Consider the following 18,093-nt stretch of genomic DNA (forward strand, 5'->3'; position numbering starts at 1 on the left):
TTATTCTTATTATTTTCATTGGTTGAAAAATTAATTTGCTGACTGTTTTAAGATTGCAATGATAAGTCAAAAATTAAGAATTTCCTAGTAATAATAAACTAATTGTTATGACAGTAATTAAGTAGTGAGGATAATTCGTTGTTGATAAGAATTTTGATAATATTTATAACGTTACTAAAGTAATAATGATGCCAATTAGTATTGATATTGGATGGTGGTGATAAATTCTCATGATCTTATCCCCTTACAAAGATGCATACACTGAAGTGGAACATAACTCTTTAGTGGTGAGAAACCTGTATGGGATACAATTTTCCCTATCTTCACAAGTATATTGGTCGCAACCTGTACATTATGCCATATGGTTTTAGCCAATATTCATCAGTTTCCTTTACAAATCCTTTCAGACTTGGCTTACGCAATCTGTTATGGAAGAAATTGTTCACCAGACAAATCTCTATGCCAGGTAAAATGAGATGGGTACTGCCTTCTCCATAGATGTTTCTGAAAAGATGGTATTTATTGGTATCATAATTTACGTGGATGTTGTATATATGTTTGGCATTAAGGATTACTGGTCACAATGGATGAGGATTAATCAGGTGGTGGATGTAATGTTATCCAAAAGGTTGTGGCTGATATGGTCTCTGATTCACTATATTTTGAATGCCTGGATCACAAAATAACTGATTCTTCAAGATTCGGCCATTCCTCAGTGCAGTGACCAGAGAGTTCCTGAAGATGGTCGATACACCGACACAGTGAGTGGATAAGGTCATGATGGCTTACAAGGTGACCAACGCTGGATCCTTATAGAAATATATTCAAAGCAAGCTTGAAAAATAGGGATACAAGCTGTTTTGCAGGGCAAGCATTGATGGATTCATTTATGACATCCTCCTCCATCTGGAAGAAACAGCTTTCACCAGTCAATCAAAAAGTCTTTGGGAGGAGGAATCTGCCGTTTAGGTCAGCACCAAGACTTTTTATCACTCTTATCAAGACCCTGAAGAAACCATACTAGTCTTCTATGTATGTAGACAACTGCTTTACCAGTATTGGCCTCAAGAATTAAGTTTGATTGCTGATCTGTGGGCACTGCAAGGACCAACAGGATTGGTTAACATCCAATGACATCTGACAGATAACTGGACAAGAAAGCTGTTCCTAGGGGGAAACATTAGGCCCTCTGTTCTGAAGGGATACTTACCATGTGGTGGAATAATAATTGTGTTGTTACCATCCTTTAGTCTGATATTGGAGTGGCCCCTAATGAAGTCAGTCCTTCGTTACAGTAAGCAACAGAACGAAAAGGTAGATGTTCCCTGTTTTAAATGTCATTAAGGAGTACAATAAGAAAATAGGTGGCATCAACTAGAGTGACATGTTGACCCACTTCCACAAGGCTCATATGCTTGTGGTACATCAAGCTCTTTGGATACATCCTGGACTCACACATTTGCAAGGTTTGGCTGCTGTACAAGAGAGACTGCAAGCTGTTGTAGAAGAAGTGCATGCCTCTTAAGACCTTCCTGCTTGACATTTTGTGTTGCAAGAAGTCAGAAGTAACCCGTCTCTGCAGCTTGAGCCATTACCAAGGAGGGGACAGAAATCCATGCCACAAGTCACCCATTGATATGATACCAAGGAGTGTCTTACACCAGTTTTTATTCCCAACAGGCAGACCTTCAAGCTCTGTTCCACGAAGGATGGGACTCCCCATACGCGATGGATATTGCACCATCTGCTAAGTGGCTCTATAATTATCGGACACCAGGAACAGCCTCATCCCCTTCCATACATTTCCAGATAGTGAAGCCAGTTGCTGCAATAATCCCCCTAGCTCCTGACCAAAGTACTGTAGTGCCAGTTGTACCAAGTACATGATCTTTCCTCTTTGGGCAGTTATAACTGCAATCTTTATTTTTGTAACTGTAATGTCCTTTTTCCACTCTACTTGTATATTTTTGTCTTATGCAGTAAGCTAAAAGATTGGTAATAAACAACTAAAATAAGATATTTTAAGAACAGAACAACATTTAGATAGATCTTTCATATATAAACCATAAAAACTGAATAAAATATACAAGAGGAAGAGAAATAAGATAGAATAGTGTAGCCGAATGTACCCTTATGCAAGGGAACTATACCCAAGACAGTTGAAGACCATGGTACAGAGACTATGGCGTTACTCAAAACTAAAGAACATTGAAAGTATCCTAGAAGAGCTGTTTACCACAGCTAAAGAATCTCTTCTACCCTTACCAAGAGGAAAGTAGCCACTGTACAATTACAGTGCAGTAGTTAACCCCTTATGAAGAATTGTTTGGTAATCTCAGTGTTGTCATGTTTATGAGGACAGAGAAGAGTGTGTACAGAATAGGCTAGACTCTTCGGTGTATATGTGGGCAAAGGACATATATATATATATATATATATATATATATATATATATATATATATATATATATATATATATATATATATATATATATATATATACATACATACATACATATTGTATATATATATATATATATATATATATATATATATATATATATATATATATATATATATATATATATCATCATCATCATCTCCTCCTACGCCTATTGACGCAAAGGGCCTCTGTTAGATTTCGGAAGTAGTCTCTATTCATCATCTACTTCGCGCTTCAGAGTCCTTAGCCATGTAGGCCTGGGTCTTCTAATTCTTCTAGTGCCTTGTGGAGGCCAGCTGAACATACGGTGAACTAATCTCTCTTGGGGAGCGCGAAGAACATGCCCAAACCATCTCCATCTACCTCGCATTATGATCTCATCCACATATGGCACTCAAATAATCTCTTATTGTTTCATTTCTAATCCTGTCCTGCCATTTAACTCCCAGTATCCTTCCGAGGGCTTTATTCTCAAATCTACCAAATCTATTGGAGATTGTTTCATTGTCATACCATGACTCATGTCCATAGAGTAACACCGATCTCACTAAACTAAAGTATAGTCAGATTTTTTTATGCAATTTCAGGTGATTTGATTTCCAAATTTTACTTAACCTAGCCATTGTCCGATTTTCTTTTTTCAATCTTTCACTAAATTCTGAAGACCCTGTATTAGAGATCATAGTTCCTAAATACTTAAATGATTCTACCTCATTAATCCTTTCTCCTTTACTGATATTTCATCTTCCATTGTATACTCCGTTCTCATCTGTCTTTCTTTTATTTATCTTCAGCAAATCCTGTGGTGTTCTGCTAACAAGAACAACATAATCAGCATACTCTAGGTTTACTAGATTCCTATCACCAATCCAGTCCAATCCTTCTCCACCATCTCTTGACTGTTCTACACATTACAAAGTCCATGAGGATGATAAACAATATAGGTGACAACACATTGCCTTGGAGTTCCTCACTGTTCACTGGAAACTCACTTGATAAGACTCCATTAATACTATTTATGTATATTAAATAAATAAAAGTGTATATATATATATATATATATATATATATATATATATATGTATATATATATATATATATATATATCCCCATTCTTAATCATACGGCTTTTTCTTCTTTGAGTATAAAACACCTTGAGATAGCAGCCTTCTGGTTTCTCAGCAAGTCCTTAGGAAAAAAAGTGTTTGCCTCTGTTCATTGTAGATGCTTTTATTCATGAGTGGTACGGGATTGAATGTAGTTACAGAAATGTGCTCCCTAACTCTACTAACTTCTTGGCATATATATATATGTGTGTGTATATATATATATATATATATATGTATATATATATATATATATATATATATATATATATATGTATATATATATATATATATATATATATATATATATATTTATATGTATATACACATATATTTATATATATTTATTTATTTTATGTATATATTTATATACATATATTCATATATACACATTTATATACATAGATTCACATATGTATATATATATATATACATATATTAAACAGAAATTTTTAAAATTATTAAATGATTATATCTGTATATTATGCGGCATTTCCTTTCTTTCTAGACAGGTATACCAAACATGACTTTTTATCCGAGATGCAAAAAGTGGGAAGGCATTACTGGAAAGTCTTTCCATCTTCTTTCCGCCCCTTCCCTGGACTCTTGTTAGCCTTCCATTATACCTTAACTTTTTCTTCACATTGCAACAGCGAGGATTTCCACTGTGTTGTATATGGCTGCTGAATGGCCTCTCTAGCTCATTGCCCGGGATTTGGTCCAAAGTCCTAAACCCAATGTAATTTTGAACCACATCCTGAAGTGTTTACGCCCTCCGTGTGTCCTTACCCAGTTTATGTTTTTTTATTTTATTATCCTGGAATATTTTACCCATCTTAGCCTTTCTAAAGCCATCTCGTCCCATTTCTTAATTAATTTTACGTTCCCTTTATCTTTTTAACCAAGCCCATTTCAGATATCTTCCCACTAAAGAAAGAGGAAAAAGAAAATGCCTGAAACACCGCTAGCAACGGAGTTTATCTTGGAGTAAGCTTATCGGGCTAGAGCGAAAACCTCCATTTGAAACGAGAACGCTGGGTACATCCACACTTGAAAGAAAAGAAAATATTGGACCCTTGTTATTCAGTAGTTTGTGATCATACTTTTAAGATTGATTGGTAAAAAACTTTTGATATTGCGATACGTACTGGGAGTGACAGGTTGTTTGTCAATGAAAATGTTTTATTCTTTGGAGTAGATATCTCTCTCTCTCTCTCTCTCTCTCTCTCTCTCTCTCTCTCTCTCTCTCTCTCTCTCTCTCTCTCTCTCTCTCTCTCTCTTAATTTATGCCGAGTGGAAAATGTTCTTGTTTTGGGGATTTTGATATGTTTAATTTTTTTTATTAAAAACTGGTATCGTTAAAAAAATTTCATGTTTAATACCTCCTAAAATAATCTTTGGATTTTTGTTGTTGTTGATTTTAATAAAAAGAAGTTAATTTCTGTTTGTTATGCTTTGTAACATTATAATGAGGATCCCATACTCAAAGCGAATTATTAATAATATCGCCGTAATTTTAACATTATAACCAGGATTACATGCTCAGTTCAGGTGTTAAAACCTCCGTGCTTCTCAGGAATACATCGAGGATTTCATACTCAGAGCAGTCTTTAATCCACTGTGTGCTTTTCATTAACATGACGACGATTTTATATTCAGAGAAAGATGTTAAAACCTTGCTCTGTTTGTCAGAAATAAGACAACATTTCATACTCGGAACAGTTTGTGCTTTTCAACAGTATAACTAGGATTTCTTAATCAGAGTAAGGTGAAGAAACACCTCTGTATTTTTCAGCAATATAACTAAGACTTCATATTCAGATTTTAAGGTTTTAAAACTTCCTTGAGCTTTTTAGAAATATTACTTTGCTCTAACAATCTCAGGTACTTTCTATCATTATAACTAAGATTGGGTACTCGAAACTGGATGTGGACACCCATACCCTGCTTTGTAAGGTTGAAAGCAGAATTGCTAAATCAGAAAATGGTGTTAACACTGGACTGATTACCTAGAGTAAAATAGGTTCGCAGCCTTAACGCACTTGACCGGCAAAGAATTAACTTTAAAATTATCACTGTAAACTCATATAAATCATGTCCGTTTTGAAATATTGCCTAATGTATCGGCTATACTTGTTATCTTTTGAGTACGAAAGGAGAAGTGAGTTTTTCTTCTGTCAAAACAAAATCAAGAAATCAGTCCTTGAAATTATCTGGTTACCAAATTTTATTCTTGACTAAAATAAACATGAAGCTGAACTATATTTAAGGAGAGTGATTTTCATGGAATTAAAACTTACATATTTCAAATATTCGTGTCATCTACATTTTCACTCAAATTTTTAATTTGGGAAACAGTTCGATAATATATCATATTGAAGCTATCATAGTTTCACGACAAAATAGTCTATGAATGCAGAATGAACTCAGTACCATGATTGAAATTTTTTGCTTGTGGAAATTCAAGCAATTGCAAAAATAATAGTATATATGGCCTGTTATTTAAATTGTATCTACAAAGGTAGGCGAGACAGCTAGATATTCCCCCCCCCCTCAAATAATTTATGAAGGGAATTTCCAGTTTACAGTATGACTGATTGATTGATTGTTCAGTTTTCCTGATTCTATATCTGCTACATATAACTTCACTTAGATCATGTACCAGGCATTGTGTAATTCCAACTTAAGACAGCCCAACAAGGCCCACGAGGACTGCACAATATGGTATGGTATAATCAACATACATATACAGTCTGGTGGACATATTCGTGGAGATTACAGGTAACTGTATATACCTTTTTTGCCTAGATGCTTTTTTATCATTCGATCTAAATGTTTATTAAATATTATAACACTTATGTTCAACTGACTCCACTCAAGGGATATTGAAGTAAGTAAAAATTCAGCAATTTAATTATATATCCTTATAATAATATTTTTTTTTCTTCAAATAAAATTGCACAAAAATGTGCTGCTCTGGAGTATAAAGGTATTTTGAACAGAATCAGCCCCTTGTAGTTTTCATCTAGAAGAGATATAGACAGTTTTCCGATTGGGTCCAGCAGTCATTTTGGAGAAAATCTTCCATACTAGAAATGTGAACCCAAGATAGAAATCATCCCTAGATATCATATTATCATTTTATCATTGTTTGAGGGTAAGTCGGGCACGCTGTTCTGTCGTGTTTCTCTTCCTCTTGCTTTGTTAAAGTTTTTTCATAGTTTTTATAGGAGATATTTATTTTAATGTTGATACTCTTAAAAATTTTATTTTTCCTTGTTTCCTTTCCTCACTGGGTTATTTTCCCTGTTGGAACCCCTGGGCTTATAGCATCCTGCTTTTCCAACTAGGGTTGTAGCTTAGCAAGTAATAATGATAAGGAAGAGAACAGCTGTATACACTTCAGTGCCACAGTCATCCTCTATAAAACATTAACTACCAAGAGTGGTGGTTATGGACTATCAGTGTTCCTTAGTGTCAGAGGACTTGCTGTTTCAGTTTTTGTATTATTATTATTATTATTATTATTATTATTATTATTATTATTATTATTATTATTATTATTATTATTACGTGCTAAGCTACAACCCTAGTTGGAAAAGCTGGGCGCTACAAGCCAAAGGGGCTCCAACAGGGAAAATAGTCTAGTGAGGAAAGGAAAATTAAAATAACATCTCATATATAAGCTATAAGAACTTTTAACAAAACAAGAGGAAGAAAAATAAGATAGAATGGTGTGCCCTAGCAAGAGAACTCTAACCCAAGACAGTGGAACACCATGGTACAGAGGCTATGGCACAACCCAAGACTAGAGAACAATGGTTTAATTTTGGAGTGTGTCCTTCTCCTAGAAGATCTGCCTACCATAGCTAAAGAGCCTCTTCTACCCTTACCAAGAGGAAAGTAGCCACTGAACAATTACAGTGCAGTAACCCCTTTGGTGAAGAAGAATTGTTTAGTAATCTCAGTGTTGTCAGGTGTATGAGGACAGAGGAGAATATGTAAAAAATAGGCCAGACTACTCGGTGTATGTGTAGGCAAAGGGAAAATGAACCGTAATCAGAGAGAAGGAACCAATATACAGTATTACTGTCTGGCCAGTGAAAAGACCCCATAACTCTCTAGCGGTAGTATCTCAAACAAAAGAGTTTTCGAAAATACATAATGACGTATTCGAGTTTCAAAAATCTATAATAACAGTCTAGAAATGATGAAATGTAAGGAAAATATATTGAAAAGTTAATAAGTTCAGATGATATCGAAAAGAAAATTTTGCGTCACAAACATTTTCAGACTTTGAAGGAAGGACGGACAGCATATAAAGATTGCAACTTTTATTCGTTTACTTTTATTTTATGTTTATTTTTATTGCTATTTTCTCAGTGTTTAGTGATTATATGATTTTAGAAAGTTTAATGTGTTCATTTTCTGAATTATAATTTTATTTTGGTCTTTGACATTTTCCTTCAAGTGAAGCATTATCTCGAATTTGATTTTACTTTTATTCAAGATATTTTTAACAAGATTTTTATGTCAAATCGTAAATTTTGAATTGTGTAGTCTGCTTTGGTTGGGGTTTTCTCTGCATTTTCTTTTTTTTTATTGACGTGATTCTTTATTGAATCACTAATGGAATTTCCGATTTTATTGCTGGCAATTTTTCACATATGTCAGAATGCAGAGGTTTCCATTTTTTTTTTTTTCGTTTTCCCATTTTTCCTCGAAAATTGGAAAACGTTTCTGTTTTAAACTATATTTTGCTTGGGATTTCCAATTCCATAAGAATGGATGGGTTTGTTATTAGGATGATAATATAACTGGTGTTATCAAAATCTCTCTCTCTCTCTCTCTCTCTCTCTCTCTCTCTCTCTCTCTCTCTCTCTCTCTCTATGGTAAGCGTGATCAGCCCTAAATCTGAGTGGCCAGTGATTGGGGCTCGAATCGGACATTCATTCGTTCAGATTATCCGGCATATACAGCCGAGCGGAGGCTCTTGACAAAATGCCATAGCCCCCATAGGTGCACACAAAGTGTGCTCTAGTTTAGCAACTGCTCCACACAAGGAGTTTAACTGCAGAAGTCAATCTTTTTTCTTATAAGAGGATCATTAGCTGAACAGAACACTTTTCATAACGAACTAGTTTCTCTCGGCACAACCAAGCTCAGGACTCGGAAGGTTGGCGCAGCTGCTCATCCCTGAGAGCGTGACAGCTAGGGCCCCCCAAAATAAACATGCCCAAATTGGAGCCGAAAGGAAGAGATTTAGTTGTAGAGGAAGTTTTATAGTAAAAAGTCCCAGCAAACAGAAGAGACTGGGAGAGGAGGGAAGAAATTTTAGTAGGAGAGATCAGAAGTTCAAAGCATAAAAGCTTATTGCTGCTCTATGGGAAAGGAAGCTATGGAGGAAAAGAGGAATTGAAAATAAAAGGAGGGAATTTGTAGCAAGGAACAAATTTTGGAAACCTGGTAGATAACTAAGGGGATAAGTTTATCTAGGGGCAAGGATTCTGCTTGATGAGCAAGGTTACAGGTGGTTGGAGAAGGATTTGGATTGGATGGGGTGGAGAAGGACTGGAGAAAGGTAAGGGTTCTGGTATGGTGGTGATGGCTGAATCAGGAGAGGAAACAAGAACAGGATTGGCGGAAGGCTGGCCAGTGCTCCATGTGTGTGGGTCTCTCTCCAGCTTGGGCTGTGATCTTGTTTTTGTGGTCGGTAGGGCGGTCATTGATGCCTCTATCCCCTTCAGATGCTCAGGACACCACCTGCTCCAAGCATGATGGGGAAGGGCACAGTTGGGACATTTCAGAACGGTCTCTCTCCCTTCCTTATGTGCATCAATATAGGCCTGTGTGGGATGCCTTTGTCGGAAGACACCACAGACGGCTGGGCTCCTGCCATCTGCTTTGTAATGACCAAAGTGCTGGCTGTTGCAGCATCTCACTGGATCAGGTGAGAAGTCCTCTTTGAGGAAGGTTCCCCATATACCTAGATCTATGGTCATTGGAATAGGTCCGATGAAGGTACAGGTGACTTTCTTAGTGTGCATGTCCATGCTGCCCTTGCGGCTTTCAGTGGTGGTGATGTTGCTGCAATTGGTGCAGAAGTCGAATGACATTTTCACTAGGTACCTGCAGACTACAGCCCTCCTCAACTTCTTTGAAGGATCCAGGAAGATCAGGAAGGCTTCTCTCTGGAAAAGGCTGGCACTCTCTTGATCCTTGGGGGTGACCATTATGTCTCCCCTGAGGTTTGCTCTGGCTGTGACTTTCACTGATAGATTTGAAGCTGTGATGGCAGCTACTGCTGTGTATGATGAGACTTCGCCCATGGCAGGCAGCTTAAATCTGTGAAGTTGTCTGGGATCCGCTGATGTGGGTTGCAGAGCTAGACTGGTCACTCAGGCTGGTGGAGCATGGCAGATGCCTCAGCCAGGAGCTGAGTTAGGCACCCGGTACAGTTTCATTCAGGTGAATGACTGTCTGGAACGGTGTTTGTACAGGAGCTGGAACAGTGGACGGAGCACCTGCTGGAACAGTGGACGGGGCAGTAGCCGGAATGGTGGCTGGAACTGGAGCTGGATCAGTGGCAGGAACAGGACTTGTAACAGTGGCTGGAACAGTGGCAGGAACAGGAGTTGGAGCAGTGGCTGGAACGGCTGCAGGAGGGTCCTGAGGAGACAGGACTTGACTGGTGGCAGGTGGGTTCTTGGGCTTTCCCTTCTTCTTCTTAGAAGCAGGGAGACCCACAGGAGCAGAGTTAGGGACAGTGGAAGGTATAGGATTTTGGATAGGAAGAGGGGAAGGTGAACAATTCTGGACTGGAGCAGTGGCTGGGAACTTCTTTGGAGTTGGTGGGTTGAACATTGTTGGCTCTGGGCTTTCCAGTCTTCTCAAGGTATAGGAGGTCATAGAACAGGTTACATGCGTGTCATCTACACCAAATTCGATGATAAGCAGCACCATAATCGTAGTAGTCTCGAAAGTCATTAGCTCTATAGCTCTATAATAAACAGTAAGGAAGCAGACCTCCCTATCCTTTATAGTAGGCTTTGCACTGGAAGCATGTTTTTTGCTCGGTGACAGAGATTCTGACTGTGGATATCTTTCTGCTGGTAAGAAGACCTACAGATGAACGTCCGGATGTAGGCGCCTATCTGAGATTCGACAGTCAAAGGTAGAGCTGAAAATTTCAACAAACCAGAAGACTGGACTCGGAGTTGTAATTCTCAGCTAGCTGAAAAAAGCGGCTAGCTATTATTGTCAGTGGGCAGCGCTAATCTCGGTAAGAGCTATGCTGGTATGTTTGGTCGGCTTGGGAGCCGAGTCCGATTTCAACAAATCGGATTAGAAGAGAAGGAAAATGAGTATCCCTGTTCCGTCAAAAAAGCACACCATCAACACGGGATGAGAACTCCGACGATGCAATAATGGCTCACCCTTCTCTTCAATTGCATCGTTCCCTCGGCCCCTAGCTACACCCACTTTTTCGCCTTCTAATTTACTTAATCTTTCTGCTTTCTTTCTAATGTCTTGTGGTCTAACCCCTATGTATTTTGTTTATAGGGGGGGGGGGGTCATTTGCCCCAAATTCATACGATCCAAATAACTCTCTCTCTCTCTCTCTCTCTCTCTCTCTCTCCTCTCTCTCTCTCTCTCTCTCTCTCTCTCTCTCTCTCTCTCTCTCTCCATAGGTCCTGGCAGTTAATCAGCTCGGCTTATCAATGAAAGGGCTTAGGTTTGATCTCTGAACTAAGAAAAACTGACATGAACACAGTATTTTCAACTTATTAGTCTACATGTAGTTGGCCGAATCCCCATTGGTAAGAGAGAGAGAGAGAGAGAGAGAGAGAGAGAGAGAGAGAGAGAGAGAGAGAGAGAGAGAGAGAGAGAGAGAGAGAGAGAGAATTAGTTCTGGATGACTGCATTGCCCGAGTTCGTATTTATTACCTTTTATCTTTTAATACTATCATTTCAACACGGCTTAGTGCAGCTTCGATAAGGATTGATAACATGCCAAGTGCTGCTGTTTAGCTGCAGAAGACATTTAAGATAATTTGCTGAATTTCTGTGTATGTCTGAGCGAGACTAATTGTAGGATTTTTGGAGCAATTATGCTTTCAGTGGCAGGAATGGAATTTACTCTCTCTCTCTCTCTCTCTCTCTCTCTCTCTCTCTCTCTCTCTCTCTCTCTCTCTCTCTCTCTCTCTCTCTCTTGCTGCATTGGTTAGCATGCACGAAATTTAAGTCTTGTTAATAAAAGGCATCCGTTAGTAATTAGGCTGTAGATAATTTAATTATCATTTTGGCGATTGCAAACACGGGCAGTGTCAATTACAGACAAAGCCTTTGCTTCAGAGAACCTAGTGGCATAATCCACAACTGTTAGGATATATCAGGATTCGTTTGGCGATTGAGATTCAAATGGGCCAACATGATCCACAAATTACACTAGGCATTTTTCCTATGTCTCTTGAGCAACCCAATGAAACTTATTCAAGATTATTACAGTAGATATATAAATTTACAAAGATCATATTTGGCCGAATAGCAAGACAACTAGACTTTATTCACCAAAGAGAGTAGGCGTACTTTAGAAAATGGTATTCAACTATTGACCACAATGTAATTGCCCACATCAATGTAATTGCCCACTTAATGCGAAAATCAGCAGAGTATGACAAACCACTATATGTAGCATTTATAGACTATGGGAAAACTTGGATTCTGTCAAAACCTCAGTCCTCTAAAAGCAAGGAATAGATAAGTCTAGTATTGGAACACTAGAAGATATCTATTCTGGAAGTATTGCAATCCTAAAACTGCATAAAGGTAGTGAGAAAATTTTAATTGAGAAAGGGATTTGAAATTGAGAGACGGTTCGAGAATGGCGCAAAGCTAAGTCTTTTTTATCATTGTGTGTCCATGAGAGAGAGAGAGAGAGAGAGAGAGAGAAGAGAGAGGAGAGAGAGAGAGAGAGAGAGAGAGAGAGAGAGAGAGAGAGAGAGAGAGAGAGAGAATTGTAACTCAAAAATTCCTTTCAATCTACAGTTCAATTCTTTACCTTGGAATATTGCTTTTATTCACAGCGTGTGTAGATGAAGTTTTTAAGAATTTAGATTGTGAAGATGTTAGAATTAACAATAATGAGGAATAAATATTTCGTGAATCATTGAAGGAATTTGAACAGAGAAAGCAGAAATGTAGGATATCCTGTTCGTCATTCTGGTTGCGTACTTTTGTCGACTTATTCGAGGTATGAAAAAAAATCATCTCTCTACCTTACTCCTTAATCTTCTTTTGAATCAAGTTTGTCAATCTTGGTTGAATTTAAGACATGGATTGTTATTGCGAAACAAAATTTTGCAGAGTAGCTTCCCGGTTAGTATCGATTGGAACCAAATATGCAGACAGTAGTTATTGAAATTGCATATTGGCTTTTTGTGTGATGATTTTGGATGCAAAATGGAAAATTCGCAGAATTTACCTTCAAAAACCTCGAGGAAGTAAACTGTAATCATGAAAATTGAATCTAACATTAGCCCTTTGCCATTGTTATTATTTATATCGTGGACCCAGTGTTCGCGGAAAATTACACCACATTTCTTACCTCCTGTTCAGGAAGGTCCCTACCCCTTGAACTCTTTTATTTAAAATTGGCCGCCGCTAGCTGCTATGAACTGTAAAGCTTCTGATGTACTGTAGTTCATGTCTGATGCAAATACAGTGTTCTTTTGCAAGTTTGCCGTCTCTTACAATGTCTTCCTTATTCAATAACTATTATTTCCAGTTCGTCCTACATTTTGAATTTCATGTTAACATGTTTTGGGAAAACATTAGTTTTTCCTAAGGGCGAATGTCAATGTTTTCAATACATAATGGCTGTTTTCATATTCTAACGACAACGTTGTACCAGAGTTCTCGATTGTTGATAGAACAAATAGTCGACGAAAACTTTAGGTTTTCAGACAAAACTTTCTATGCAAGGAGTCTATTTATGATAATAGAAATTAATTGTAATCGCCATATCACACAAAAAAAAAAAAATCTTACAAAAATTATATTGAGTAGGATGATTTATAAAAAGATTCTACATTGATATATTCGTGTAAATACCTTACCTTTGCTATGTTTTGAAGTGATGTATATGTGATTTTGCAATGTGTTAACTTGTAAATCGTCCAAACTCAAAATTAAACTCAATATGTTTGGTTTCTGATCAAAGACAACGTTGCCTAACGTTTGTTTACCACTAACATAAGTGATTCATATCAGCCAATCTTCTCAGAACCCAGGGAAAACAGGAAATTAATGAGTAATACAGATTTATTTTGGCTTTACCTCGAAACTCATTAAACTATCAGTTGAAGATTTTTAATTGAGTGATAGCAAATTATCTGAAGACACAATAACCGATGTCGATTATGTAAAGATCTATTTTAACGATTTTAAAGGAAACTGGAAAAATAAAAGGTATATTTTCCATTTTAAGTTTGCTGTCAGTCTTTAGCACTCAACTGCTTCAGTTTTCCCCTGACTAATTGGAAGTTCTCTTTCTTCGTGAATAACATGCCAATCTTTTCCCCACGTTCCAACTAAAATACTCTTCCCAGCTTGGTGAGTTCAATTAGTAGTTTCCAATTACATCCTTTCCTTTAGATACTCCTTAATGTTCTAATTACATTATCATATCAATACATTTTAGGCGATTGACAAACGTTTAGTAATATAGTGACGTTGATTGCTGAAATTAGGTTGGTTTAATTGTACGTATTCTTCTTCACATGTTCCTGCTAAAGTAGTGAAAATAATAATAATAATGATAATAATAATAATATTAATAATAATAATAATAACAAATTGGTAATAAAAGCTAATGGTAGACGTTCAGATGAAATAGTCATAACTGAATTCCTTTTGCTGATACCTAATCTTACGAATAATCTACCACGTCTCTGTTGTTCATAGTTTTCCGTAGTATCGCTATGCATTTCCCTAAGATACTCTTCACCTCGGATGGTATGTAATTAGAAAAGGGGATGAGGTGGAGAGGGTTGAATCTGTGTGTATGCACATTTATCTAAATATTTAGACGTCAATTTTGAGGGATCGGGTACACTAGTAAGCAATTAAAGTAACAACAATGATAACAGTAACAACTGTAGTTTGTTTTTGTTACATAGTTTGAGAAGTTGCTTATGAATCTTCCATGTGTTGTTATCATCATCATCATCATTATTATTATTATTATAATTATTATTATTATTATTATTATTATTATTATTAATTGCTAAGCTATAACCCTAGTTGGAAAAGCATAATGCTATAAGCCTAGGCGTTCCAACAGGGAAAATAGCCCAGTGAGGGAAGGAAACAAGGAAAAATTAATTATTTAAAGAAGAGTAACATTAAAATAAATATCTTCTATAAATTGTAAAAACTTTTAACAAAACAAGAGGAAGAGGAATAGTGTGCTCGATTGTACCCATAATCAAGAGAACTCTAACCCAAGACAGTGAAAGACCATGTTACAGAGGCTGTGGCACCTCCAAGACTAGAGAACAATGGTTTGATTGTGGAATACCCTTCTCCTAGAAGAGCTGCTTAGCATAGCTAAAGAGTCCCTTCCACCGTTACCTAGAGGAAAGTAGCCACTGAACAATTACAGTGCAGTAATTAACCCTTTGAGTAAAGAAGAATTGTTTGGTAACCTCAGTGTTGTCAGGTTTACGACAACAGAGGAGAATATGTAAAGAATAGGCCAGACTATTCTGTGTGTGTGCGTGTGTGTAGGCAAGGCAGAGGGAAAATGAACCGTAACCAAAGGGAAGGATTCAATGTAGTACTATCTGGCCAGTCAAAGGGCCCCATAACTCTCTAGCGGTAGTATCTCAATGGTTGGCTGGTGCCCTGGCCAACCAACTACCCACTACCTATTACGTATTAGTAGTGATTATGGGATTTTAGCTTCGGCAAAATTGTCCGAACTTCTAATGATCATTTGCAAGTTTCTTTATAGCTTGATCATCTTGGTACTGTACATTTTCTTTCGAGATAATAATTTCCAGGTATTGATTGCTTATAGAGTTGATCATCTACTGCTAGATACGGACATTCTTTGTTACTAGAACAATGTAATCAAATGTAATTATATGTAGTAGGTTGAGATACTACCGCTGAAGAGTTATGGGGTCCTTTGACTGGCCAGGCAGTACTACATTGAATTCTTCTCTCTGGTTACAGCTCATTTTCCCTTTCTCTATAGATACACCGAATTGTCTCGACTATTCTCTACATATTCTCCTCTGTCCTCATGCACCGGACAGCACTGAGATTACCAAACAGTTCTTCTTCACCCAAGGGCTTAACTATTGCACTGTAATTGTTCAGTGGCTACTTTCCTCTTGGTAAAGGTAAAAGAGAGACTCTATCTATGGTAAGCAGTTCCTGTAGAAGGGCACTCCAAAATCAAACCATTGTTCTCTAGTCTTGAGTAATTCCATAGCCTTTGTACCATGTACTTCCACTGTCTTGAGTTAGAGCTCTCTTGCTTGAGGGTGCACTCGGGCACATTATTCTATCTTATTTCTCTTCCTCTTGTTTTTTAGAATTGTTAAAATAGTTAGTATGGGAGATGTTTATTTAAATGTTACCGTTCTTAAAATCTATTTTTCCGTATTTCTTTTACTCACTGGGCTATTTTCCTTGTTGGAGCCCCTTGGCTTATAGCATCCTACTTTTCCAACTAGGGGTTCAGATTAGCAATTAATAATAATAATAATAATAATAATAATAATAATAATAATAATAATATGTATGGATCAACAAACTCTTTGTTATTGTTTAAACTTCAAAAGTTCAAACTTGCAGCGAATGTTATCATGTTGAACAGGCTAACATGCATCATTTCATAGTTTTTATGTTGTTACTTCTCTTAAAATATTTTATATCAATTGTTCATTACTTGCCCTATAACATGTATATTTTTTTTCTTTTCCTTTCTGGGCTATTTTTCCCTGTAGGAGTTCTTGGGCTTATAGCATCCTGCTTTTCTGAGTATGGTTGTAGTTTAGATAATAATAATAATAATAATAATAATAATAATAATAATAATAATAATGCGAACAGAAAAAAAGCAGTTTAACAACATCGTGAGTCTACATAAAAAGTTCGTGAAAAACCAGTCTTAGGAGCTATTTACAGTATTTTCATTGTCCTAATAATAAACATATACAAAACAATTTTGATACCAATAACACACCATAGGGTGAATTTCATAAGTTATGGAATAAACTAAAAAATAATGTTGCAAACACTTGAAACAGTTTCAGTGGAAAGCTTGAAGTTTCATTATTCAAAGTTGGCTTTGAGGTCTTAATCCGTAGACTTTATGCAATTCCAATTTCAAATTGTTAGTTACCTCTAAATGCAATGGAAAATTTCCCTCAAAGCCAACTTTGAATAATAAAACTTTAAGCTTTCCTCTGAAACGGTTTTAAGTGTCTGTAACATTATTTCTTTAGTTTATTCCACATATAGAATTTACCCCATGTTGTGTTATTGTTATCAAAATAGTTTTTTAAAATATGTTAGTTATTAGGGCAGTGGAAATACTGTAACTAGCTCTTAAGACTGGTTTTTCACGTATTTTTTATGTACACTTACGATATTATGAAAAAAAAAAAAATTCTGCTCTCATCTTATGTATTTATTCCCATTATTTGATAACGTAAAGAAATTAATAATAATAATAATAATAATAATAATAATAATAAGGATGATGATGATGATGATGATTATTAAAATGGTGATTTACCATTTCAGTGAATTAACTCTCACAGAGCTGGCTGTGTTATTAATCCATTTTCTATCAAATGTAATTGTAGTCTACAGTTCTGTTACTCATGAAACTTTAGTATTCGATGTGTTTTGGCCATCAAATTATTATTATTATTATTATTATTATTATTATTATTATTATTATTATAACTATAGTTATATAACCACTCAGGGGAGGCCAAGTTGTTTGAGATAGATGGGAGATAAAATTAAATAGACAAAAATTAACTGACCTTTTTTTTTTATTATTTTCAAGGCCTACTTGTATTATTACCCCTTCTGGTTTTCATATATAGGCCTAAGCTGGATAAGGACTATAGTTCAACTATCCCATGAATTGGCCTATATTATTATTAGTATTACTTGCTAAGCTGCAACCCCAGTTGGCAAAGCAGGATGCTGTAAGCCCTAGAGCTCCAACAGGGAAAAATATCCCTGTGAGGAAAGGAAATAAGGAAATAAAATACAAGAGAAGTAATGAACAATTTATATTTTTTTATTAGTTAAAAATTATGTAAATTTAGGCTAAGCATGCATGCGATATTGATAATATGCTCCTTGGAGCACTAAAAGGAAATACAAGGATTTCTTAAATTTGTTTTCCAATTTAGTGCATCGCCATAAGAAAAGAAAAAAGGAAAAGAAGTCATTTTACCTTTTTTTCTTCCTTTTTGAACATTTCTGAGATGGAGGCGACTTTTTTTCTAA

The 18,093-nt window shown here is 36.3% G+C and overlaps 1 protein-coding gene across 1 annotated transcript; it reads right to left on the reverse strand.

Annotated features, from left to right (window-relative positions):
• Positions 1 to 9,990: 9,990 nt before the first annotated feature.
• On the reverse strand, positions 9,991 to 10,512 carry LOC137623587 (putative uncharacterized protein DDB_G0290521). Its single transcript, XM_068354419.1, has one exon. The coding sequence runs from the start codon at positions 10,510 to 10,512 to the stop codon at positions 9,991 to 9,993; it is 522 nt and encodes a 173-aa protein (XP_068210520.1).
• Between the last annotated feature and the right edge of the window lie 7,581 nt (positions 10,513 to 18,093).

This window comes from Palaemon carinicauda, chromosome 30 (genome assembly GCF_036898095.1).
Source record: "Palaemon carinicauda isolate YSFRI2023 chromosome 30, ASM3689809v2, whole genome shotgun sequence".
In the NCBI taxonomy this organism is placed as follows: Eukaryota; Metazoa; Arthropoda; class Malacostraca; order Decapoda; family Palaemonidae; genus Palaemon; species Palaemon carinicauda.